This window comes from Microtus ochrogaster, chromosome 16, assembly GCF_000317375.1.
Source record: "Microtus ochrogaster isolate Prairie Vole_2 chromosome 16, MicOch1.0, whole genome shotgun sequence".
Taxonomy (NCBI): Eukaryota; Metazoa; Chordata; class Mammalia; order Rodentia; family Cricetidae; genus Microtus; species Microtus ochrogaster.
In genome coordinates, this window is record NC_022018.1 from 48,758,201 (window position 1) to 48,786,067 (window position 27,867).

The following is a 27,867-nucleotide window of genomic DNA, read 5'->3' on the forward strand; positions in this document are numbered from 1 at the left end:
GGTGGCGGGGAGGAGGCAGAAATCCTTAATAAATAAATAAATTTAAAAAATAAATAAATAAATAAAAGCTAAAGTGGGTGACAACTGAGGATCAACACCCAATGCTGAATTCTGGTCTCCCTTCATATGCACAGAATATATGTACACCTACATGAATATGGACAAACACAGACACAGAAGGGTATCAGTAGCAGTAATACCATTATATATGCAGTGTTGTTCAAACACAGCTGGTATTTCCCCGTATAACCACACAGCTCCCTATATGTGATTTTCATCAGAAGGATAGCTATTTTAAAGACTTATTTATAAATGTGTATTGGGTGTTTTGCTTACACATATATTTATGTATCATGTGTTTGCCTAGTGGCCACAGAGATCAGAAGACAGTGTCAGATTCCTTGGAACTGGAGTTACAGACAGTTGTGAACCACAATATGGGTGCTGAGAGTTGAACCCAACTCCTCTGTTAAGAAACCAGTTTTCTTAGCCACTGAACCATCTCTCCGGCCCCAAGAAGAATATTCTTAAGTACCCCATAAACACATTGGTTAAAAATCATCCAAAGTGTTTACCGAAGGTAGGGGAGAGCTCTCAGGTTCACAAATAGTTTCCTATAGTTACACTTCCTTCTTCCACCATGAGAATCATAGTCATTCTAAGCCACAGTTAATACTGGGCATGGTTCACACTCCTGCTTTGGCAAGAGAAGAAAACCATTCTCTGTGCTGAGAAGGCACAAACACAACAAAATAACACATACCCTTTCTCAGCTACCAACATTTGGGTCTGATTCAGTTTGTTCTAACTCAAAAGTCAATACAAAAGGACAAGTTTGTAGAGATGTATGAGTTAAATCCCTGGCTTTGATGATGGCCCTAAGTAGTTAAATGATTTTATGTAACTCACTCTGCCATTCAATTCCAGTGGTTGCTATTGTGCCCACCTCAAGTTATACTGGGCATGGACTGCTAAATGAGAAAACACACAGTAGCCACTGAAGAGATGCGCGGGAACAAAAAAGTGAGTATAGAGTAAAGGGGCCAGCCAAAGAAACCAACCAATCCCTGAGTATGAAATCTAGCACCCTGACCCTGAACCCAGAGCCAGTGAAAGAAACACTTTAACTCTGAACCCAGAACCAAAGAAAAATACCCAGACTCTGAAACCAGAGCCAAAGAAACATACTTTGGGCCTGGAATAAGAGTCAGTGAAAGAAATACATACTGGCCCTAAATCTAGAGTCAAAAAAACAAAACAAAACAAAAGGCCAGTGAGAGAAACACAGTTTGGCCCTGAAACCAGAGCCAACTCTTCCCCTAACCAACTAAACCAATCAATCCCTGAACAGGAAAACTAGCCAATCCCTGAGAAGAAAATCTTCCCCTGGGAAACCCTGTATAAGCCCCCTGCCTGTTCAGTTGCTGGCCACCACTCTCCTGGACTCCTCCTTCCCAAATAAATCTCTTTTTTTAAAAAGAGTTTTGGGTGGAACTCTTCACAGGTATGAAAAAGAATCTTGGCTGAGACGTTCCCTTAGTGGGGCTGAGCATAAAAAACAGAAGAAACAGTTACATCTGCTAGGAAACTCCCTTGGGAGTTGAGCAGAGAAACTGCTTTTCGCTGGAGTCCACGGAAATCACTCTATTTCTGCAGGGGCTTCTCCTTTAGCAGAATGAAGCAGATGAGGTAACATCTTGTGTCGGAGCAGAGCAGAAGAAACAGATAGCTCTGCTAGGACGTTCCCTTAATGGGAAAGGAGCAGAGCTCAGCTGTAATGGCTCTCTCTAGGAAAAGAAACAGAACTGCTACATCCTACAGGGAGACCATCCCCCACTGTACCCAACTTCAGGTATAGCCTGACTTCCTGATAAGTCAGATACTTTACCCAGCCTCCTGAGCTGTCCCTATTGCAGTTCCAGCCTCCTATTGCAACTCAGGGTACAGCCTGACTCCCTGACAAGTCAAGATACCTTCCCCTCCAGAGCTGTAACACTCACAGCAAGTATTTTCTTTTCTCCCACTTCCCAACTCTGTTCTGGACTAGATTTTCAGAAAATGTACAAGCCATAGACCAGGCTAACATGAAATACATCAAAAACTTACAAAACATGAGATTTGTTTTGTTCTGATTTTTGGTAACTCAAATGTGTGCATCTCAAGCATGAATTCTGTAGACAACATCATTATGTCACAGTGTTAAGTGGCAGGACATCCCTGCAGGTATATAAATACTTTTTGTTTATAGCACACTATAACCATATATATGTCATGCATCCAACATCTTGTACATAATCTCTTTTCAAATCAAGAAAAGGAAAATCACTTGTTTGTTTGCATACTATTTTGTTAAAGGGGTGAGTTTATTTTTTAAGAACTAAGAACTCTTCATTTGAGAATCAGAAAGTTAAGCTTTCGTGTCATGGTGTGTACATGTGCACTGGTTTACTGGTAATATACATGCCTGTGAAGACCAGATGATAACAGTTGGTTTTTTTTTGTTTGTTTGTTTTTTTGTTTTTAACTCTTTGCTCTTTTGGGAGGCCCACCACACAGCTCCCAAATAAATCACATCGAGACTTATGCTTACTTTTGAGTGGCCTTAGCTTGGCTTGTTTTTAACCAGCTTTTCTTTACTTAAATTATCTGGTCTACCTTTTATCTTTCTCTAGGATCTATATACTTTTCTTTCTTAATTGATTGCTGGTTGTATTGCTGGGTGGCTGGCCTCTGATGTCCTCCTTTCCTTTTCCTTTTCTTGTTCTCAATGCCTTTTCCCAGATTTCTCCTCCAGTTTATTTTCTCTGCCTGCCAGACCCACCTATCCTTTCTCCTACCTCATTGTTGGCCGGCCAGCTCTTTATTAGACCAAGCAGGCGTTCAGGAAGGCAAGGCAACAGAGCTTCACAGAATTAAACAAATGCAACATAAAAGAATGTAACACCTCTTTGCATTTTAAATATTCCACAGCATAAACAAATGTAACACATCTTAAAATAATATTCCACAACAGATGACTTCAAATATTGTTCTTAAGGCACCATTCACTTTCTGTCTGCCTCTCTCTGGAAGCAGGGTCTCTCACTGGCCTGGAGCTCATCAAGCAGACTTGGCTGGCAGACCAATGAACTTCAAGGGTCCTACAAGGTGTTTCTTCAATGCTTCAAGCATGTGCTAACCAAGCCTGGCTTTTTATGTGGGTTGTGGGAATAGAAATCTGGTCAGTATGCTTGGAAGACAAGCACATTACTGCCCACTGAGCCCTTTTCTCCAGTTCCAAGCTCATTTCTTGTTTTCAATACTCTAAATTTTGCAGTGTTATACAGAATACTAAGGTGCCTATTTTAATATGTATTATATACAAATTGGTTCTATAAGGGAGAAAGTTGTGAAACACCAACTCAAACAAATGCTTTTCCTCCAGGAATTCTCAGAGCCTTTAATACACTGACATGTAAGGCAAATGTTTCTGTAATGTATTTGATTGTGGAATATTTGATCAGTAACTACTCATATAAAACATTTCCGGGGATGTTGCAGCTGATTTATGGCTTACAGTACATGCACATTTCTCACATTTCAAGCAGCACGTGTGAGGGCTTATCTAGAACACAAATTGCTCCCCGTCTGCAACTCACTCTACCTTTCTGTCCAGCTTTTCACAAGCAACTATATTCAATTCTGTTATTTCTAGCACTGGCTTATTTATAAATAATATGCCCCAAATAAAGTTTTTTCCTATTTTAAACATTATTGATTTCCTGTTGTACAACATGAGAATTCATTTTGAGATTCCCTCCTTCACTTTCACACAAACATGTTCTCTTGTGCCCAGCTCCCCAAAAAGCTGCATCATGATTCTGCATTTAAGGATCGCAATATTTTGTGAATGTTGTTTATAACTGAGCCATGGTGTCTTATGTGTTTAATATTTGTCTTGTTCTTACTTTCTTGGGAAAAACAAAAACAAACAAACAACCTATGTGAACTAATTTACCATCAGCTTCTCAGCCATAGCTTATAAAACTCTGCTCAACAGTCAGGCTTATTTACCTGCTCATTCCATTAGCTCTTGGAAACACTGCTCTTGGCATCTGGTAGACTGGCTTGGCAATGTCCTCCAGGGTTCTGGTCACCATCACCCTGGACACCTTCCCCTATGTCTCCCTCCTTATTGGCTGGATGGAGCTTTCTTCTGCTTGGTTGGTTCCCTGGTGTACGGACTATACTCTCCAACGATTTCTTAACAAAGTATACATGTGAGCTAAACTGGAATTCTTCTATGCTTGGAAATGATTTTATTTCCTCATCTCTCATAAATAGTTTGCTAATAAGTAAATACCCATATTCTAAGAAGAAATCATTTTTTTCTTCCTTATCTTTTTTTTTTTTCAGCATAAGCTTTAGAAGGAAGAGAAGAGTACATTTTCCCACATTCTATTCAGTCCAGTAGAGTCCAGATTCTGGTGCTCTCGCTCACAGTCTTCAGTGGAGACCTCAGGCTTTGTCACTGAGCACATTCACCAGGGCTCTGGTTACTTCATCGCCACTCCTGATGTTAAGAGGCACATTCTTCTCCTGGGCAAGTGCATTGTGGATCAAGAGCTTGGGCAGCACCTCTGAACATTCACTGATTAGAATGGGTAGGCACCTTCCTCAACTCTACAATTGCTTAATGAATTCCTCATAGCTGGGCTGTCTAGCAAGCACTGGCATAAGTGGATGTGAATTCTAATAGTCCCAGCTTTGTACCAACCATCTTATTATATTAAATATAAATATAATTATATTTATAATTATTAATTATAAATAAATAATTATTTAGCTGCACTGCTATTAAGTAACCAAAGTCTTTTAGATTCATGTTCCTTAATATGCAACTTCTCTGAAGTGGTTTACCATCTTTACTCCTGAGGTACTGAAGCTTACAAAAATACCCATCAACATTGGACCTTTCCCCACTCACTATGCTGGGTACTTATTGGGCCCAACAAACTCAAGCAAGGATCAAACTTCTCCACATACGTCCTTTCCACTAGAATTCCTGCTGTGAGCTCACTTCTCCTCTCAAGGCACTGGTGCTTCAGTCCCTGAGCCTTTCCAGAGTTTTGAGATCCACAGCAGCAGCACATTTCATGTCTGAGTTCTCCGTCTAGGTGCTTAGTCTCACCCACACGACTGTTCTGTGATCAATCATCACTGTATTCTTGCACTTCTAGAACACCAATGTTATCTATGCCTACTGCTGTTTCCTCTTTTACCTTCTTGCTCTTCTGAGGTGTAACATTTAACTTCCTTAAAACTTTACTGTGTTTTCCATAAACATAGTCTAGATTTGTTCAATTCTGTTTTTGTACCAAGATTATTTACTCTGTAATATACTATTAATCAGTCATATAAATAATCAGGTTGATTTGCTCCTAAAAGGTTTCTTTTCAAAGAAATGTTCACCTGAAGTTTCAGGAGGGCTGCATTTATAAGCAGATAAAACAGCATCTCAGAGTCCTACTGCTCACAGTTAAAGATACAAGGTAACTAGAATTCAGAATTTGCAGGGATTTTGTAAGTTAAGCTTCCTCTTAATTGGCTCTTTGGAAACAAAATCAAAACTGTCTATTTTCTTCAATAACCCTGACAGAAATTCTCATTACTTCCAATTTACAGTTAAGAAAACTGATGATTAGCCGGGCGGTGGTGGCTCACGCCTTTAATCCCAGCACTCGGGAGGCAGAGGCAGGCGGATCTCTGTGAGTTCGAGACCAGCCTGGTCTACAGAGCTAGTTCCAGGACAGGCTCCAAAGCCACAGAGAAACCCTGTCTCGAAAAACAAAAAAAACAAAAAAACAAAAAAAGAAAACTGATGATTGACAAAAGGTCAAACAGGTAGAAAAAAAGAAGAAAATCAAGATTAGGTATCTAAAGACATTACCAATAAATCTAATTGTATTTTATTTATCCTTTTGAGATAAGAGATTCCTGTACCCCAGTTGACTTTGAACTGAGTAAATTGAGAACATGGGGAGGAGGAAGGCAGGGAGGGGAACAGAGAAAAATGTAGAGCTCAATAACTATCAATAAAAAATGTATATAAAAAGCAAAAACAAACAAAAAAGAATTACTCAGGACACTGGACTTTTCCACACTTTCATTTCAAGGTATAAATCATAAGGTATTAAGTAAAAGTTATCTAGGTCACTGGTAAAGAACATGATGAGCCTATCCTCACAGCAGGCTTCCTTTTCTATCTAATCATTTAACTTTTTCAAGATGGAAAGGGTCACATCATTTTTTTCAACAGTCAAATTTCAAGCTGTACTGATGGAAAAAAGTCACAACACTCATATAATTCTTATATCCAGCAGCTAAAAACATAGTGGTGAAATGAAAACATGGAATACTGATTTATTTATAGTTGCACACCTTATACTATGTCTTCATTAGGGTTTCTATTGGTGAGATAAAACACAATGACCACTGGGCAGCACAGTAGAGCTGACCCTGTTGGTGGAGCAGTAGATGAGCCATTCCTGAAAGCCTGACAGTGAAAAAGTTGGCCCCACCCCTTTATGTGCCCTCAGGTGGAGAGAAAGGGGGAAAGATGCCCTCCCTCCTGTCCCTAGCCATCTGTGGCAGGTGAAGAGTGCACCCTGCCCCTCACCAGTTGCAGCACTTGGGAAAGCAAGCCCTGTATTCTGCCTGGGCAGCATACGAGAGCTGATCCTGTTAGAGGGTAGGGCAGAAGGTGAATCATTCTGAATGAAAGATCTGGCCCCACCCTCAATCTGCCATGCTGTGGCATGAGCAAGGGAGAGAAGCAACCCCATATGCCACCTGTGGCAGAAGGAGAACTGGCCCTCAGGTCACAACAGTGAGAGTGCCTGCTCTGCCTCTTACCAGATGCAGCACTCAGGAGAGTGGCCCCTGCACCTCGCCTGGGCAACACAGTAGAGCTGGCCAGAGGGCATGAGGGCAGGAGAACCAGCCCTGCCCCTTGCTGCTTACTGTATAAGGTCAGCTAACGGGGTGGTACTGGAGAGCTCACTCTGGTGGTGAGGATGAGGGTAAGCTGGCAGGCTGACCAACCCAGTAACCACCCAAGCCCAGAACCAGGGCTATGAGTTGGCTCATCCCAACATCCATCCCACCCATGATCTGCTAGAGCATATTAAGGGGCCAGTCCTGCAGACCCAAAGCTGCAAAATCTTCAAGACACAGGGCAACAACAGGATGAGTCCCAGTGAGAGCCCCCTGTCGATGGTGTAGCAGAAACCAGGGGCCTCAAGCCAGACTAACGACTCATTGCTATGAACACTTAAAGAAGTTAGAACAAGTAAAGACATACGGATTAAAGGGTTTAATGTGTGATTCAATGGGTCACGCAACAGCTTCCATGATAAGATTTTTCTTTCTTTTTTTTCTTTTTTTTATTTTATATTGGGGGGGGTTGCAAGGGCAGAGAGCAGATATGAAGAGATGGGGAGATGAATGAGATAGATATGTATGATGTGAAATCCACAAAGAATCAATAAAAATTAAAAAAAAATAAAACAAACAACCCACAATGACCAAAAGAAAATCAGGGAGAACAGAGTTTATCTCAGCTTGTAGCCCATCATGAAGGGGAGTCAGGGCAGGAACTGAAGCAGATGTCATGGAGGAACACTGCTTACTGGCTTGTTTCCCTATGCCCTGATCAACCTACTTTCTTACATACCAAGAACCACCTGCCCAGGGGTGGCACCAACTAGCACTCATTAATCACGAAGATGCCTCACAGACACACTAGCAGGCCAATGAGGGGGACATATTCTCCCAATTGAGTTCTCTCTTCTGAGATATCCCTAGCTTGTATCAAGCTGATAAAAAAAAAAAATTAAGCTGTACAGGTTAGCCAGTGCAGGATACTAGTCCAGTACTTTGCTAATACAATGCTAAAATAATCCTGTAAGATAATATTATTAGCCCATTTTACAGTGAAAAGATCATTCTCTGGAGTCACACGATCAGTATCCAAACTAAATTTTTAAGTTCCAAAGCTTTCTACCATATTTTTTGAAACTCTAGTTGTATGGTATAAGCTTTCTTACACAACTAACTTCTTCCAAGGAGAGTATTTACCTACTATGAGTTGCTAAATAGGATACTAACCTATCTACTTCTCATTCTTGTATACCTTCCTGTCACATAACAGCCTGGAAATCCCCTAAATCATATGCTACCTATTCATGCCAAAGATGTTCTTATGAGTAAGACGGCATTCTCAATGCTGTCATACACACCCTGATGATCTAGGAAGGCCAAATTTATAAAAAAAAAAAAAAAAAAAAAAAAACACCTCCACAAGGAATCTCATGCATACAGTATGACACACGGCTCCCTGGAGCTCTTTTTCATGTAGAGCCTGCACACCCTGTTCTGCAGTCCCTCAAACATGCACACCAGTACCTGGGAAGCTGATTGTAAGCAATATCACTGTGGTGAACGTGGGACAGTGCAGAGAGTCCAGGAATCTGAATACTCAACTCCTAAGGCTGACCAACACCGGAGACACATCCATACACACATGGATGGATGGGGGAATGTCAGGCACCCTTAACAATCAAGGAAACTTTAATGGCAGTATAATGACCACAACTTCCCCATGCTAAGTTGTTTTTCTTCACTTCCAGAGTTGTGAAGTTTGATACATTATCATCCCCACTAGAAGCCGGTGTTGTTGAGGCTAAGAGATTACTGTGCAGTCCTGCATCTAGTATGTGACAAAAGTTGAGAGTCAAGCCTATCCAGCCCTTCTCCCACGCCTGGACTCAAGTTCCGTCCACTCTGTACTATTACAGGGATAAGAGAAAAAAGAAAGAGCCACTGCCACTAGAGCACAGCAGGCCAGAACCAAATCTGTTCCTTTGCCCTCTGCCCTCTTCTCCCTTCAGAGTAGAGCATTCACACTTTATCCTGCCCCTAGCTTCTGGCAACTCATCACTAAATGGCAACATATCACGATTTAAAAATTAAGCAGGCAAATATTGAATGGCTTATTAATGAACTTTACAGATTGAAACCTTTATCTTTACTAATCAGAAAATATGAAGAATATCATGGGGGAATGAAGCTGGTTCACTGATTAAAAGCATTTGTCTGCTAACTTGAACTTGATTCCCTAGGGTTCGGGTTATAGAAGGAGAGAGAACCAACTCTCACAAACTGTCCTGGGACTTCCACATATGTAACATGCCACTCCCAAACACACACACACAATAAATTCTATAATTTTTTAAAAGACTAACATGTAAATCAATATAGAACACTTTGAGATTAGATTGTTGTGGCCCAAGTTTCTAACTTACCTCTTACTTTTCTTGTAATTTTCCAGGTGTTGGGACTGTGCATGTTTGTGTCTTTCTAACTCACACTGACCACACAAATCCTCCAGATGCAGCAGGTGGTTTTCTACCTCTTCAAAACTCGTCTCTAAATGAGCTGAAAGTATGACACAAAAAGAAACAACTGTCAAGTATAAATCACTGGCCAAAAAGACAAAATTTTAAATTGTTGTTGGAGAGATGGCTCAGTAGTTTTAAAAATACATGCAGCTCTTCCAGAGGACCCAACACACACACACGAGGTGGCTTGCAACTGCATGTAGCTCCAACTCCAAGGGAAACAACTTCCTCTTCTGTCCTCCACAGGCATACTTAGACTAATATGTACACATACCACACACAGACACGGTAAAAAATAAAATAGAATGAACAGCATCTCTCTCTTTAAAAAAAAAAAAAGCTTAAGCTATTGAAATTGCTTTGTACTTTTCTTGGTATTTCTTATTTAACTTTATTTAGGTAAAATTAAATTCACTAACAACATTACAGTATACTTTAATTAACAAGCATATTTCAAACATTTCTCAAGACATACAAATTCAAAATGCCTTGAACATTTATTATTAAAATGATGAATATAAAGTATCCCAATTAATCTGATGTTACCTCCAGTGACCTATGTATACCACAAATGAACCAGGTTTTTTGTTTGTTTGAGACAGGGTCTCATTGTGTGACTCTGACTGTCCTGGCACTCACAATGTAGATCAAGCTGGCCTCAAACTACAGAGATCTGCCCGCCTATGCCTCCTGATCACTGGTACTAAAGGTGTGTGGCACTACACCCAGAAAATGAACCAGTTTTTAAAAAATTACAAGCTAGCCAATATAAATAGCATACATCATACCACTGTAATTTAGTATTTATAACTCCAAGTCATTTTAAGATCTGTTTGGCCTCTGGCACATCACAGACATAAACCTCTGCATGAAAACTACTACAAATACTTAGTAAGCCACTGCTGCTGAGTCAGTCCATGGTTGGGGGCACTCAGTTCTCGCTAGTTGACTAGTCTTTCACTAGTCTATCTGCGGATCACAAAACTCTATACTTTATTGGAACAGAGAGAGCATTTAGTCAAATCTTTCATTCCAAATAGTAAGACCACAGGCTAAAGAGATGGCTCAGAGATTAAGAGCACTGGTTGCTATTCCAGAAAACCTAGGTTCAATTCCCAGCACCTGCACGGCAGCTCACAACTGTATAGAGTTCCAGTAATAGGGGATCTAAAACCTTCTGGCATCTTTCAATGCTGGATACACATGGCACAGACACACAATACAGGCAAAACACCCATGTGTATGTGTAAATATGTATACAGTATATACATATATATATGATTATGGATACACACATACAATAAAAACAAAAATATTAATATCCCTTTGAAAACTATCCAAGATCAGAGTCTTGAGAAACTATCCCAAGTCCACCAAAAGGCAGAGAAGCAGCTGTAATTCCAGTTGAGTCAGTGTTACATACAATTGGTCAGCTGAAAGAAAGCCAATGAACTCACTTCACAGCCATAGGCAGGAAAACTTCATGTTTTCTCTGACAACAGAAAGGTTTTAGAGGTCACATATTTTTAGAACTCAAACAGCCTCATAGCTATATACTGAACATTACTTGCATATACAAGACACAAGGACACAGTATGAAAGACAGTCCTGATGCTCAAAGAGATGGCAGAAGGGAGCAGTAGCCTGAGAGGGTGAGGAATGAGGGGGACCAAGGGAGCAGCATCTAATTTCAGGGTGGGAGAAGTTCCATGAGGGACACTCTAGTAAGGACATGAGTAACCCCATATTTTTTAAGAAATATTAAGTCCAAGAACACAGCTTGGAGTATAATTCATAGGAATATGAGTTTGTGAGAGAAAAAATGGAAATGTTAATGTCACTTTAACTGATTGACCTAATAAGATCAATTAATCTTGTTTATGTTCTGATAATTACAGGTCAAGAAAATTACTCATTCTAAATGACTTTTAGTTGCTTTTTCTCAATGCTGCTGTGTCACGCTATTCCTGGGGAGACATGAACAAATGTCTACTTACCTCAGATAGGAAACCAATGACAAGCTAAAAGTAAGGGTACCATCAAAGTCCAACTTGGTGCACCAATGAGTTTTACTGGGGTTACTCATAGTACAGGTTGAGGGATTATTATCAGGAGCATAAATGTCTCAAAGACAGCTGCATAATAAAAGCCCCATGGGTCGGAGTTCATAAAAGTTGGAACCCTGGGCACACTGCAGTTTAAAGGCAGCAGCACGTTAGAGAGCATATTTTTCAGATAGCTTGTCTGGTTGTTCTAGGCAGCTCAGCTGGGTTCTCTCTCTCTCTCTCTCTCTCTCTCTTTCTTTTTTTCTTTAAGGTTTTTGAGACAGGGTAGCTTTGAAGCCTGTCCTGGAACTTGCTCTTGTAGACCAGACTGGCCTTGAACTCACAGATCCACCTACCTCTGTCTCCCAAGTGCACTACCCACTTCCCAGGCACATTTTCTAATATCCTAAATTTGTCTCTTCTAAACATCTAAGTTTATATAAATATATGTATATAAAATGGTCACTGTTACTACCACCAAATCTTTATTTATGTTCTCCCCTTTGAGAAGTTTTAAAGGTCCTAAGTCTTCTTAGCGGAATTAAGCTTCTAAACTTAGTTTAGGGTTATAACCCCTGATCATAATCTGTTACAATCTTACCACCACCACCCTCCACATATTCTACTTTACAACAAACAGGCCTGCTAGCCATTCCAAGAACAGCCCAGGGTCCCCTGCCTCCTTTCTGGCTGTGGATGGGATACTTCTGATTGTCCATTTCCCCTTCCTCCCTCCACATCCGCAAATATCACACCAGGTTCCCCGCTAGCCCTGGCTCCAGACTATATCTGTACTTTGCCTGTGCTTCCACAGACTTCTCAGCTTCATGAAGATTCTCATCTGATTGACACTAATTGTTTCCTCATATCTCTCTCAGGAATCATTTAGGGTCAGGCTAAGGGTACTGTACCCTTGTGTCTTTGTATTGCCTAATACCTATATATTAAGTCTGATGACTTCAATAAAGTTCTGGTAAAGTAGACTTCAATAAAGTTCTACTATTCTATAATGCAAAATAATTGGGGAAAACTCTGATTCATGCTCATCTAATATTATACTGATAAACTAATTAAATTAATATTAAATTAAATATAAGAATTTATGCCAAATTTTGTAAAAGAATAACTTAAACATGAACTTAGGAAATATTAAACAACATGATGCTGCTTCACTAATCACATCAAACTTGGCCAAATCATCCCAAATTGAAGCAGAAAAGGAGACAGGGATTTCAATTTTGACTATATTTTGTTTGGTTTATTAAGGTAGTCACATGCTGCCCAGCCCAGCTCTGTATTTCCTATACAGTCCAGGATGGTCTTGAATGCCTGATCCTTCTGCTCTACCTCTCAAGGGCTAGAATTACAAGCAGGTGCCACCATACCCAACTCTGCATTTCAACTCTTAACAAACTTGAAATTATTAATAAAATATAGGAAAAATACATTTTTATCTTTCTGAATTAAATTATCATAAATATATACACAATATATATTCCACATACTTATTTTAAACTGTTACAAATTTAACTACCCTAACACAAACAGCTCATTTCCTGTTACAAAACCAGTTGTAGAGATAAGTAAAGTTATAACTAGCTAACTTAGAATAACAGGTGTACATAAAACACTGGCAGGCCTCCATGGACCCAAACCCATCTTGCATGGAACTCAAGCCTCGCTATTTTGCTCTCTATAACAGAATGTCTCTTTAAGTGACTGATGGAGAAGACGGAGAATTTCACTGTGAAAGCCATTTGGGAATGCCTGACAGCTGTGCAAGAAAGAGCTCCACAGATCTTGGTGAGAAGATCATCCTAGAGGGAGAGCAATTCAGCTTGGAATTTTTCTTTGTGCCATTTGTTTCAAGTAGATATAATCTGTAGTACAGTCGTGATACATGAAGAATGAAGTAGCATACTGAAATTATTTCACATTTAATTGGTTTCTTTCTAACCAAAATAATTAGCCTCACAGAACAAAGACATTTTCTCTGCCTGCATACCCACAAGTCATTGAGGCCAGACACTAAAAGACACAAGACCCTTCAGATGCTTGTGCCATATTTTTCTGTACTGAGGCAATAATGTAATGACGATATGTAAATAAAGAGTGTTTAAAAGGTCCATTAACTTCTAAAAGCCATTATGGAACAAATGAGATCTGTGTAGCAGACTAAAAAGGTGTTGAGAGAGTTAACATACTTGTGATGGTACTAATCTTGGAAAGTAACTTGGACAGGATGATCTAGCTTATGAAACACACCTATGAAAGTCCCTGCTAGATGTCTTCACATTCTATAAAGCAACACAGTAACATATCAGGCTAGAGCCTATCAAAAGCAACACAGACACTCAATATATGGCTCCTACTTATCCTAAAAATAGCAGAATTTCCCTTCTAGATGAAGAAATTAAGTACTAGAGAAAAGACAAGGCCTTGACAGTTGAAATTTGATGAAAGACAGGATTAGACTGCCCTCTAGTGGAAATTCAAGAGAACTCACCATACCCAGTACTTTTTTTTCACTAGACCGCACTAACTTAAACTCAAATTCACCCTTTATCTCAGATGCCTACAGCTCAAAGCACTCCTTCTACTTCAGCCTCCAAAATACTGGTATTATAGGTATGAAAAGCCATGCCTAGCAACGATAATACAGTACTTTCAAACTCATATTTCCTAGTTGTTATTTTTAAATATTATGTTGTTTAAAAAGTACATTGTGGCTATTTAACCTAGTAAGAACTATTCAGCCTTTCAAACCTTTTTCAATGCACAGGCACTGTTTATCCTGTCACATTTAGATGAACATTTTTACAGACAAGTCTCATGTAACACAGACTAGCCTCGAATGTGCTATGTAGCAGAGGATGACTGTGAACTTCTGATCCTCCTGCCTCTCCCTCCCAAGTGCTAGGGTACAATATGCACCACCACTGTGGATGGATGCCATGCTGCAGGTCAATCAGGGCTTCCTGCATGCTAAGTAAGCACTTTACCAACTGAGCTAAGCCCCAGCCTTCATCTTCCAACATTTAAAGTAATGGTTTTGTAGGCCAATCTAAACTACACAGTATCCACCTTTTGACACAGAAAAAAAATGACTCTGTAAACTTGCAATGGTTAAACAAACTGCTAGTAGAATGTCCATACCCTCATGTTCCAGACATGTTCCAGACCCAGAAACAGACATGCCAGGCATGTGCTATGTGGCTTGACATTTGTCATCTCACTTAACCCTGCAACTATCCTATCAAGCAGCATAGTTATTATCCCTCAGTATCCCTGAGGGAATGGTTCCCAAAGCCCCATGGCTGCCAAAATCTTTGAATACCAAAGTCCCTTACCTTAAATCAGCTCTGTATTATTTAAAATGCCTAACACAATATAGAAAGTATTATGTGAATACCTTGTACTCTATTGTTTAGGAAATTACAAGATTGAAAACAAACCTGCATATGTATTTATTATGAACAATTTTAAATGAATATTTTCTATATGCACTTGGATGACTCTACAGATGCAAAACCCACAGACATGAAGGGCCAATTGTATTCTGAGCCTCATTTGCAGATAGAGGCTGAAGCAAGGAGCATTTGAGAAACCTAGAGAGAGAATTTCAGAGCTGTGAGTTCATATTCACTATTTTTGACTTTCCAGTATACTTTTATCATTTATTTCCTAAATTGTAGTCTTACCAGTAAATATTAATTAAACAGGCATTTGTAAGCTAGATGGACCACATCCCATAAAAAGAAATCAATATGAATGGATTACCCTTTGTTACTTAACAATTCCTGAAGGACTTAGATTCCAATACCTCAATTTATTAAGCCACAGGATAGCACAGTTAAAAGTACCATCAAAGGTCTTAAATTGCTCACAAAATACAAATTTCTTACTCTTATAAAACAGACCATCCAGGAAACAAAGCAAGACGAAAAAAATGTAAGAAGCCTGGAAAATGGAAAGAGCGAATGGACAGAGTATTATGTACAACCAAGCCATGAAAAAAAAAAGAAAACAAAGTCAAGATTGGTCTGAGAAGACAGCTCACTGGATAAAGAACTTTCTGTGAAAGAGTGGGGACCTAGGCTCTGATCTCCAGAACCTATTTCAAAAAGCCAGATGCTGTAGTCCACCTCTGTAACAACAGGACTGCCACAGGGGAATGAGCAGCAGACACCAGTGAGTCACCTGAGGCTCACAGGACAGCTGGTCTGACACATATGACAGGGAGTAACAGAGATCCTCCTCAGACAAGGAAGAAAATGAGAAAAGACACTGAAGGCTAGCCTCTGACCTCCATATGCACACCATAGCATGCATACACACACAGGGATGTAGGCAGAGGAGGGCAGACAGGGACACATAATCAAAAAAAGAAAAAAAAAGTTAAGGTCAGCTACTACTTTCTTCTAAGTTGCTTTTAATTTTTATTATTGTTTAACTAGTTAAGTCTTGTGAGGTTATACCTAAGCATCTAGGTTATGGTAGGACATATAATATTTTGAAGCTATCAAAAAGGTAATTCAATAGTGTATGAATTATCATTTAAAACACCAAGCACTTCCAGAATCTAAGAATTATGTCCAAGCTCATTGAATATTAATTTCTAAAGTACATTAATTGACCCGAACACTTTTTAAAAGCTATTCCATAAAATCCAGCTTCATAAAGCTTCCATTATGATATCAGCACTGATTCTATGAAATTGAGTTGTTTAGAATGGGAAAGGATCTTCACCAACCCCACATCAGACAGAGGGCTGACCTCCAAAATATACTCAGAACTTAAGAAATCGGTCATCAAAAGAACAAATAATTCAATAAAAAAAAAAAGGGAAAAAACCAAAAAAAAAAACCCCAAAAAAAGAAACCTAAAGGGCCGAAAAAAAACTAAAAAGAAAAGCCCAAAAACCCTAACCAACAAAAAAAACCAAAATCAAATCAACTCTGAGATTCCATCTTACACCAGTAAGAATGGCTAAGATCAAAAACATTGATGACAGCTTATGTTGGAGAGGATGTGGGGTAAAGGGAACACTTCTCCATTGCTGGTGGAAGTGCAAACTGGTACAGTTTGCCATTTTGGAAATCAGTATGGCGATTTCTCAGAAAATCAGGAAATAATCTACCTCGAGACACCACTTTTGGGTAGATACCCAAAGGATGCTCAATCATAACTACAAGGACATGTGCTCAACTATGTTCACAGTAGCCATATTTGTCATAGCCAAAACCTGGAAACAACCTAAATACCCTCGACTGAAGAGTGGATAAAGAAGATGTGGTACATTTACACTATAGAGTACTACACAGCAGAAAAAATGACATTTTGAAATTTGCAGGCAAATGGATGGAGCTAGAAAACATCATATTGAGTGAGGTAACCCAGACCTAGAAAGACAAATATAGTATGTACTCACTCATAAGTGACTTTTAGATATAAAGCAAAGGAAAACCAGCCTACAATTCACAATCCCAGAGAACCTAGACAACAAAGAAGACCTTAAGAGAGACATACATGGATCTGACCTACATGGGAAGTAGAAAAAGACAAGATCTCCTGAGTATATTGGGAGCATGGGGATCATAGGAGAGGGCAGAAGGGAAGAGGGAGGAAGGGAGGAGAGCAGAGAAAATATAGAGCTCAATAAAAACAATTTTAAAAAATTCAGAAAACAACAACAACAAAAAAAGAAATTGAGTTGTTTAGACAAAAGTCTCACAATTTCAAAACATCATCCTTTGAGCATAGTCTAGGTTGACAAGATGCTAGTTCACACAGTCATCCACTATTTGTGTGTTGGGGGAGGCTTCATTTTGTTAAGGCATGGTTTATTCTGTAGCTCAGGCTTGTGTGGAATTTACTACGTAGCCCAGGATGGTGATCCTTCCTCAGCCTCTCAGTCATTCAATATCTCTAGCCCAAACATACAATATATTTTAAGAAAGAGTTAGGTTGCATGCACTTCTCAAATAAAAGTAACTATAAAAATAATAATTGTAACAGAATGTATTCAATTAGTAAAGTGTTAGTATTAAACACAGAACAACTACAATGAGAATTTATTCTCCTTTGGGGGAAAAAAGGTGTAATTACTATAAAACAATAAAAATCAAGTGACTGGGAGAGGTTCAAGCAGGTAAGCTAAAAGGAAATGGTAAAAATGGCAATGTCTACCAGTTAGAAGGACTGTTAACATCAATGAGAGAATCAACAGAAACAAGCAATGCAGACGGAGGACTACAGACCACAGAAGTTGTACGTTTCTCCTTAGAGTCAGAAGCTCTTTTCTATGTCATACTTTCAGGAATGACACCCAGCCCCAGAAGACCTTTGTAAGGACCCAGGACACAAAGACCATGAGCCATCATCCTAATCCTCACCACCCACAGGGTTGCTGTGTGCTAACGTCATACTAACTGTGAGACCCTGAGCCAGGCACAGCCTCTCCCAGCCTTTGTTTCTCTGCATAGAGAGCAGGGATGGTAAAGGCTACATTCACAGGGCTCTCAGAGAACTAAAATGGGCTCTGTAAAGTCCTAAGAAGCTCTACATCTTGTAGGTGCTCAACGCTGGCCAATAAACAGCATTCCAATAGGTTCTGTCTACTTAGACACAAAACACTGCTTTATGATTCACTAATGAATCCCTCTGCCAGTCTGTTAAGGACTGCAGCAAAAGACAGACTGTGAAAAACAGAAGCAAAGATAATCCTGTCTCTATGAGACTAGATGAAGTTATTAGTTCAAGAAGTTCATTTTCTGTGCATGCAGTTTCTACTTCCCACTTTCATACAACCTTGAGCTTAAGTGCAAAACAGTGTTGAATAAAAATTTAAAAAGGGGGCCACAATCTTGGCCTGGGCAGCTTCACTGGCTCCATATACCAGCCTAAAAATAAAGTTACTAGAGCTGAGAGTTCACAGAACCAAACTGAAACTGAGTGGTGACTTGCCCTTGGCATGATGACTCTCCCTCTGCCTTACTCCTAACCCCATATCCAACTTCCCCTTCCACTTTCGTGTCACACACACAGGTTTCCCATAGGAGACAAAACATGTGACACTTTGTCTTTCTCTCTCCCCAGAAAGAGAAAGGAGGGACATTAAGGAGGGTTGTGAGGCATAAATGTAAAGAGATTACAAAACACGTGTATAGAATATCATGACGAAACCTGTTGTTTTGCATGCTGACTAAACTCAGTAAGGCAACTCAAGGTTCCACCTCCCTGTCCCTGCCCTACAGAGTTAACTTTGGAACGACTATTCCACTTGATTTTTTTATTTGTATTTCTTTACAATCTTTTCTATCTATAAAATCATTAAGAAATAAATGATGTTCCATTTTAGAATTAAAATAAATTACAATTTAGAATTTAAAAAGTAAAGCCAATTGTGATATTTACATTGTTCTAGTTTTTCCCTTTGGGAGCAGTGAACCACAAAATTACCCTCAAGGGTATGTGTATCAAACACAACAGATTAATTCTCTGCATATAAACCCATCCAAATGCACTGAGGAGGCAGAGACAGGCAGATCCCTGGGGCCCACTGACTGACTTCATCAGTAAACCCACGTCACAATGATAGACACCACCTCTTTTGTTCTTTTTTCTTTTCTTTTCTTTTCTTTTTTAATTTGGGTGTTTATTTGTTTTTGTTTTGTTTTGTTGAGACAACAATTCTCTGTGTAGCCCTGGCTGCCCTGGAACTAACTCTGTAGACCAAATGGCCTCAAACTCTGAAGTCTAACTGCCTCGGTCTCCACTGGGCTGGGGTTAAAAGTGTGCAACATCATCTCAAAAGCAAAGCAAAACACCCCAATAGCTTCCAAGGAACAACAACCCCGGTTATTCCCAGGTCTTCCATGTGCACCTGCATATAAAAATGTGGGCACACACATGCAAGGGCACACATACAAAGATCAAGAAAACTAATACTGCTTCCTTAACTGACTGGAGGCAGAAAAGCATTAGTGAAAAATTTCAGAAATGAATTTCTATCTATTTTCTGTATAGTCAAACTATGAGAATAAGAATGCACACTATTAAAGTGTTAGCTAAGAATTTGGTGAATTCTGAGAAAGCTTTGAAACAGCACCAAGTTGATTAAAACTGCTTTCACTCACACTTCACACTTACCCAGGCTTGCCATTAAGGACTCCACGTCCTGGAGGAGAGCTGGTAGCTGCTGCAGCTGCTCCTGCAGCTCTGACAGGCTGGTCCTCTTCTTCTCCCAATGGGCAGAGAGCATGACCACCTCGCTGTCCACCAGCTGCAACACAGACCAGTAGGGGCTCAGAGAAAACACATCTCAATAGAAGTGACAGTTAGCATGCAGAGGCCCAGCCAGTTTGTCTTTAGACCTCCATGGTCTACAGATGTCAGTTATCATCCCACTCCTCACCACCCAGAGGGTTGCTGTGTGCTAACATCACACTAACTGTGAGACCCTGAGCCAGTCACAGCCTCTCCCAGCCTTTGTTTCTCTACACAGAGAGCAGGGACGGTAAAGGCTACACTCACAGGGCTCTCAGAGAACTAAAATGGGCTCTGTAAAGTCCCTAAGAAGCTCTACATCTTGTAGGTGCTCAACATTTTCTAGAGTTTTTTTTTTCATTTTCTTTCTTTTCTTTTTATCTTAGAAAGGAAGCAATTTAAGATTCTGTAAAACAACCTCAAACTGATGCTGTATCAGGGATCTTAACCAAAAGAAGAAAAGTTTAAAAGTAAACTGATTACTTCTAAGTATACTTTGTTTTTAAGGATACTGTTCATTAGAAAATTCATACCTAAAAAAAGACAAAAAAACAAACAAACAAACACACACACACATAAACTACTAACAACCACCAAAAAAAAAAAAAACAGGGAGGACCAGTCAATTGGTGGCACATGCCTTTAATCCCAGCACTTGGGAGGCAGAGGCAGGAGGATCTCTGCGAGTTTGAGGCCAGCCTGTTCTACAGAGCAAGTTCCAAAACACACACAATAACACACACACACCAAAAAAATTAAACCAAACAAACAAAACCCCCCAAAAAAGAAAGAAAACATATAGAAACAAATAAAAAACATGATTTACAGGTAATTACTTGTTTTATAAAATCCTTTTATTAGGTAAGGTCTTTAATGCTTTGTGAATACCCTACAGTCAGCTTATATTCAAACAGAACATTTCCTACATGGAGCAAGGAAAATGACTCTGTACAGGAGAAACTACCGAGGCAACTGAGCAACTCTAGGACAGCAGGAAGCTCGAGGCTGACTAGGAAGGACTGAGGTACAGAAGGTCTGAGACCTGGATTAGTCTATGGAAGACCAAAGATAATAACAGACTTTCTGTTTTAAAACACTTAGAAAGCCGGAGATAGGCGGCAAGGATAAGACAAAGGAATAAGGAAGCAGTCTGCTTTTAAAACATGACCCAAATAAGTAAACTGTGACAAGTATTCTCTGAACAATAAAAAAAAAAAGGCTGTAAAATCTACTACAAATGAAAGAAATGTATTTGAATTTTAGAGAAAACAGTTTAAATTTCCCAAGTTAAGATTCTTCAAGAGGTAGAATATGAATAAAACAGGTAAGAATTTTAGAGAGAAAAATGTCAAAATAAGGCAGAAAATTAATTGTATGTGGTAGTAGATTGTTATTTGTTTACTTTTTTTTAATAAGATTTAGACAACATCTCAAAATATAGCTCAGAATGACCCGGAAGTTGTAGCCATCAGTCTTTCTACCTTAACCTCTAGAGGAGGTGCTGGGATTACAGGGTGTCACTCCAGCTGATGTGTTCTTGAGTAAATGAACGGCATCTCCCTCGTGCTCCCTAGCACACACCTTAGACGGCGCTGGGAAGGTGACAGCAGGTTTTTCACAATGTACTTCATTCACTGTGTCACCATGGTTGGACTCCTGATCCTGGGACTCCACAATTCCCAGCTCAGCTCCTGAATAGCTGAGGTCACAGGCTGTACCGCCACTGTCCCTAGCTCCATTAGTTACATATATTCAAAGTGCCAATATCAACAGTTTTTTTTAACAATTTTCTAAAGAAGTAGCTTATCTGCTGGGCCCTGTGTCACACACTGGAAATGGAGCGATAAACAGACAGGAAAGAAAACACTGTTCTCTTGAGCACACTTTGGTATCGGGTCTCTCAAATTAGCTGAGCTTCGGATTTTAAGACTTAAAAATGCAAAAACAAAACAAAATTCACAGGACTGACTAAAGAAGTAGTTAAAATATTTTGCCTGGTACATGGCATAATCTTTATAAAGCATTATAAATCTTACCTTGATTTATTAGATAACTCGAAAAGCCTAAAATAAGTAAGTTTTAGATAATAACCATTTCTTACCAAAAATTAAAGTATAATGTATTTAGATATTAAGGCTTAACAATGGTTTATTTAATTTACACTTTACATAAAACTAAAAATTATATTCTGCATTTAGAACATAAGAGGTATATGTGTAGAAAGAATATAACAGAATGCACTGAAGTATTTTAATATAAGAGAAAGAGAGGCTGAACGACTGTCAGAAATCACAGATAATATAAATGATACTAACACATTTTGAGCACTTGCTATAGGCCAGATTCTGTGTTAAGCAATTTAGATATATTATCTTATTTAAATGACATCTTGTATGTCCTTCAAAGGCTTGAATGCTAACAGCTTATGTGGAATAGCTGGGAGACAGTGGAACATTTAGTAGGTGGGGCTGAGCATGACAAAACTAAGCTACCATGGTATAGTGATATTTTGTTTGTGCTTTAACAAATAAGGCTTTCCAGAAGATCAGAGTGCAAAGCTAAGCCACTAGAGGTCATGGAGTGGTGGCATGCACACACCTTTAATCCCAGGACTTGGGAGACACAGACAGATAGATCTATGTTAGTTCAAGGCCATCCTGGGCTGCACAAGATTGAATCTGCCTAAAAGAGAAACAGCTCACACAGGTGATTCCAGCATTTGGGAATCACACAACTCCAGCATTAGGGAGGTGGAGACAGGAGTTATGATATGGCTGGGCAGAGAGAGGAATGTAAGACAGAAGGAGACAGGAGTTCAGGGCAGTCTGAGGTCTGGTGGAGACAGATGGACTCTGGAGATGCAGTCTGAGGACAGGATTGCCCCTTCAGTCTGAACATTGGTAGAGGTAAAAGAACTCTCTAGCCAGGTGATGGTGGCGTACACCTTTAACCCCAGCACATGGGAGGAAAAGACAAACAGATCTTTATGAGTTTGAGGCCAGCCTGGTCTACAAGCAAGTTCCATGACAGGTTTCAAAGCTATACAGAGAAATCCTATCTTAAAAAACAAAAACAAACAAACAAACAAAATCCCAACTCTCTAGTGGCTGACTGCTCTGTTTCTCTGATCTTCAGTATTAGTCCTATATCTGACTCTGGGTTTTTAGTAATAACACCAATTAGAATTTGAACTACACTGTAGGCATGTCCTTCAAAGGATTTTAGAATCCCAGCTTCTTTCTTTGGGTCATACTCCTGGGCTACAGTGAGATGAACACAGTTCCTCCACCAAATTCTCTACAACATGACACCATTTTATGGATAGAGAAAGACAGAGACTAGGTTGTTTGTGTAAGACTAAAACAGATTAGTGCACTAAAGACGAGAAACAGAATCTCTTTTTTTTTTTTTTTTTTTTGGTTTTTCTTTTAGCTATCCTGGAACTCGCTTTGTAGACCAGGCTGGCCTTGAACTCACAGAACTCACCTCTGTCTCCCAAGTACAGGGATTAAAGGCATGTACTACCATGCCCAGTGAGAAACAGTTTCTAGCCTGTACCCCGAAACAGAAAATGCAGCCCAAACAGGGAAGAGAAAGTCTCACTCAGCTTACTTCACACATCAAATTGCTGAATAAAACCATGACTCTTAAAGAGTTCAATCTGAAGGTAAGCAACTATTTCACCATAACAGGAATCAAAAGCAAACACTACAAGACTAGCTTTGGAAACCACCACGGAAGCCTAACTAACCCTTAAGTCACTTTTTTTTGTTTGTTTGTTTTTGTTTTTTCGAGACAGGGTTTCTCTGTGGTTTTGGAGCCTGTCCTGGAACTAGCTCTGTAGACAAGGCTGGTCTCGAACTCCCAGAGATCCGCCTGCCTCTGCCTCCCGAGTGCTGGGATTAAAGGTGTGCGCCACCACCGCCCGGCCCCCTTAAGTCACTTTTAACTACTCAGCTGTAAATTGTTAAGGAGTGAAATTAAAAAAACAAGCAAAAAACCAAGTGCTTAGACAAAGTTTAAACAACCAAATTACCATTAACTGCTTGCTTTATAGGTAGGCCACAGGTAAGAATATGCCCTAGGGGGAAAGACGGCTCAGCAGTTAAGAGCACTGGCCCCTATTCTGTGGAACCAGGTTCAACCCCAATACCCACATGGCAGCCCACAAATGAACTCCTGTTCCAGAGGAAACAACACCCTCATCTGGCCTTCACAGCACCAGAAACACATGTGGTGTATATACATATATGCAGGCTAAACACTCATATTTGTAAACTAATAATACATTTTTAAAGACTGTGCTCTAGAAATAATAGAAGTAATTTCTTGAACAAGACTGAAGTGCCCATAAGTACATCTACCTGCCCTGTGAGACGGATACTGCCTGATAAAAAGTTGTTTTGTCAGAAGCAGGCCTAATATAATAAACACAAATTTAGTAGTAGTAAAAATTTCATTTACACATTTGTAAGTTTCAAAGACACATCACCAAGAGTGTCTTTGTTTTGTTTCTGTGTTTCTGAGACAGTCTTACTTTGTAGAACCCAGGCTAGCCTAAACTCTCTGTGTAGTCAAGGCCAAGCTCAAGATTAGAGCAATTCTGCTTCTGCTTCTCAAACGCTGGGATTACAAGCGCTCACCACCATACCTGGCTTAAATTTTCATCCTTAAAGCTGGTACTGTATTTCAGAATGGCCTCAGAGGTCATCTTTGCTTTTGGTGACTCAAACTTTGAATAGCTTATGTTATTTTTGAGAAGGAGGAAGAGAGTCTAAATTAGTCTGTGAGAATCTGAGGGATCTTGGTGTAAACTCTGATCCATGGGGAATTTACTGGGTATCAAAAGATACACGTGACTTTCATTTTTTAACTTAGGGGTTATGTGTGTATACAGGAAACATAACTCAGAACCCTACACTATGTGAAGGGTTACAAAACATGGTAACAAATATAGTAAGGAAACCAGTTTGACCAGCTGTTCTAAAGACTGCCAGGTTTCCTTCTTTCCTCCCTAGTTTAACCATTCACCAGGGAATGAAGCCATTTCAAAGGTCAAGGGGCATATGTAAACATCCCAAATCAGCAAACCATGAACAAAGCTTCCAGTTTCCGCCTCCAGCTTCCTGCTTTGCTTACAACCACTTTGACTTCAGTTCCTCTTCCTTTTTCCCCTTTGGGAGTCCCTTTATTCTTACAGGCTTAGTGTATGTTAAAGAATTCATTATACATGTGTATACGCATGGGTTTTACCTTCCTATCAGCCTCTGCACACTCCCACTTTACACCCACAAGGAGTAATGAATCTTCAGGGGTACACAGTGTCCAGAGCTCATGGCTGTAAGTGGGTCCAGCCTCTCCTTTCAATATTGCAAAACCAACCAACGAAGCCTTTTACCCTGGCCTAGACCTGGCATTTAGCATCAGAAAAGGAAAATCTGCCACAAGAGAAGATCAGCAAGCTACCTCTCCAGCGTCTGCACATTCCTTCGCTCTTCTATGAAGTGCAGCCCACGTATCTTCATACCTAAAAACACAAAACACAATTTAAAATGTAAACAGATATCAAAAGGAACATATCTAGCTAAGTTTATAATATACTGAGGCAGCAGAAAAGAACCAAAAAATAATAGCACATGCCACAAGAGCATAGAAGGCAATGAAGAATAAAATACCCAGAGACCTTAAACACACAAATAGTTGAATTTTTATTTTTAATGGGAAGAATTTTTTTCTTTTATGGGAAAGGTCTCAGTATATAGAATTGGCTAGCACAGGGCTTTTTATATAAACCAACCTACATATTCTTTAAATGCCTTAACTTCAAAATGGGAGTCAAAATTATGTTGGGCAAGAAGTGATATTTTTGTTTCCACAGGAAACAAAAGGCTGTAGAATCATTCAAGATTAATTGTGGTAAAGTTTGATTGGGAAAGAACCCCTGAAAATCCTGACCACAGACATAAAGAAATAAACCTAGAAAAACTACAAGACCAGTGATGTTTATTTTCCCTGCTCAAACAGAAAACAATCATCTTTGGCTGGCTCGTGTATGATGAACAGTCCATACTTTTGTCAATGCAGATATGTATGTTACCTTTGAAAGTTTACGTGTTTTCAGAGTAAGGGGACCAGACACCAATGAAAACAGATGGCCCAGGTGAGTCAGCATCTCAGAGAGCCACTGTTGCAGTTTCCTCAGAGTTCTGCATCCAGAATAAGCTTCAAGGCTGCTGGTTGAGATGGAAGCCTCAGACTTCTCCAGACAGGACTACAGATAAGCTTTGCATCCCATTACACAGACATCGGACAACAAACAATACAGCTAGCTCTCCCAGGACTTGAACATTATCTCAGTTTTCTCAGGGTCCCCCCTAAAGATGACAGTGCCCAAAGGTAACAAGAAGCAGTCTAGAAAGGTGGGATGGGTGGTTTTTGGTTATTTGGTGAGTTATGGATGCTTGCCAACATCTAGTAGGGCTACAGGAATATAGTATATGCCAACATCTAGTAGGGATATAGGAATATAATATAAAAAAGACAACTATTAACCTCAAATATTTTATATTGATGGGACTTTGGTATACTGATACAATGTTTGTTTTGTTTTGTTTTTCAAAACAGGCTTTCTCTGTAGCTTTGGAGCCTATCCTGGAGCTAGCTCTTGTAGACCAGGCTGGTCTTGAACTTACAGAGATCTGCTTGCCTCTGCCTCCCAAGGGCTGGGATTAATGGTGTGTGCCACTGCCACCTAGCCTGATACAACAAATTTAAGGTTATTTTGTTATAATATATATGTTTTTGTTCTTGTCTGGAGTATTGTTGCTATGCAGCTCATTTTAAAATGTATATTAAGAAATACAGGTTAATAGTTAGCCATCTATAATACTCAAATTTGTAGTTATGTTAGGTATGTTTTCAATGTTAAGCAGAGATATATTTTTAGATAGGTAATCTTCAAACACCTACAGAATATGACATCTAAGAGGCTTAATAATCTCCAGATTTTCATGACACGTCTGCTGCTCAACACCTAGGTAATCTTCAAACACCTACAGAATATGACATCTAAGAGGCTTAATAATCTCCAGCTTTTCATGACACGTCTGCTGCTCAACACTGAGTTACTTCAGAGATGATGGGCATTGAAGAACCTCCATATGTAACTTGCTTTCATTGTGGCAAGGTTAGCCCCTGGGCAAAGAAACTGCTTTTTGTCTTGACTCCTGACAGTATGCTGTTCAAACTGGACAAGCACGACACAAAGGAAAAATACTGAACTTTGCCAAAACAAGGTAGGACAGTCCTTCAAAATTCCTGCCTCATAGAAAAGTCTGCTAGGCATTTTGCAGGATACACAGGAAAGTGGCTGTTGAAATTTGCCAAGATTAGGTGGGACAGTCTTTCAAAATTCCTGCTTCATGGAAGAGTTTGCCAGATATTCTAGCCCTGTAGGCCAAAGATGTCCCCATGTTGTAGAGAAACCGTGGATGACTGTCTAGGAACTAGATATCTCTGCCGGTTCTATAGTTTTGGAAGTGGGTTGCACTGCACTTCCTGTATACTCTGGTAATATTATATCCTTTTGGAGTCTTTGATGGAATTGAAGACTGGATAATTATAGTTTTCCCTAGTTATGACAGAAGGCAAGTTAGGTACAAAACTTTAGACTCATCAAGACAAGGATTAATAATGGGAGTATTTTCTCGGACTTTGCCAAATGCAAATGGACTGGATATTGTGAATGTAATTCTCACTTGATAATTGTTATTATTGTATATAGTTTCATTTGTTAAAGCTAATTTTCTTTTCTATTTAGATAATACCTGATAATTGCTCTTACTGTATATTATTTTATGATGGTAGAGTCAAGACTTTCCTTTTTATTTAGACAAAAGGGGGAAATGTGGGATATTTATACTCTGTGTGAAAATGTAATGCTGTGATTGATGTAATAAAAAGCTGAACAGCCAATAGCTAGGAAGAGGTGAGGTGGAACTTCTGGGAAGAAGAAAGGCAGAGTCACCAGCCAGTCACAGAGAGGAAACAGGAGCTATAAAATGGGATAGAGATAAAAGTCACATGGTAGAACATAGATTAATAAAAACACAGGT

The 27,867-nt window shown here is 39.5% G+C and overlaps 1 protein-coding gene across 3 annotated transcripts in view; it reads right to left on the reverse strand.

Annotated features, from left to right (window-relative positions):
- Positions 1 to 27,867, reverse strand: part of Dtnbp1 (dystrobrevin binding protein 1) — a 103,066-nt gene that overhangs the window by 58,246 nt on the left and 16,953 nt on the right. For all 3 annotated transcript variants that reach the window (XM_005355101.3, XM_013349111.2, XM_026783153.1), the window contains 3 exons: positions 25,220 to 25,280; positions 19,637 to 19,769; positions 9,345 to 9,477 (listed from right to left, as the gene is read on the reverse strand). In XM_005355101.3, coding sequence (XP_005355158.1) covers positions 9,345 to 9,477; positions 19,637 to 19,769; positions 25,220 to 25,280 — 327 coding nt within the window. The remainder of the gene's footprint in view (positions 1 to 9,344; positions 9,478 to 19,636; positions 19,770 to 25,219; positions 25,281 to 27,867) is intronic.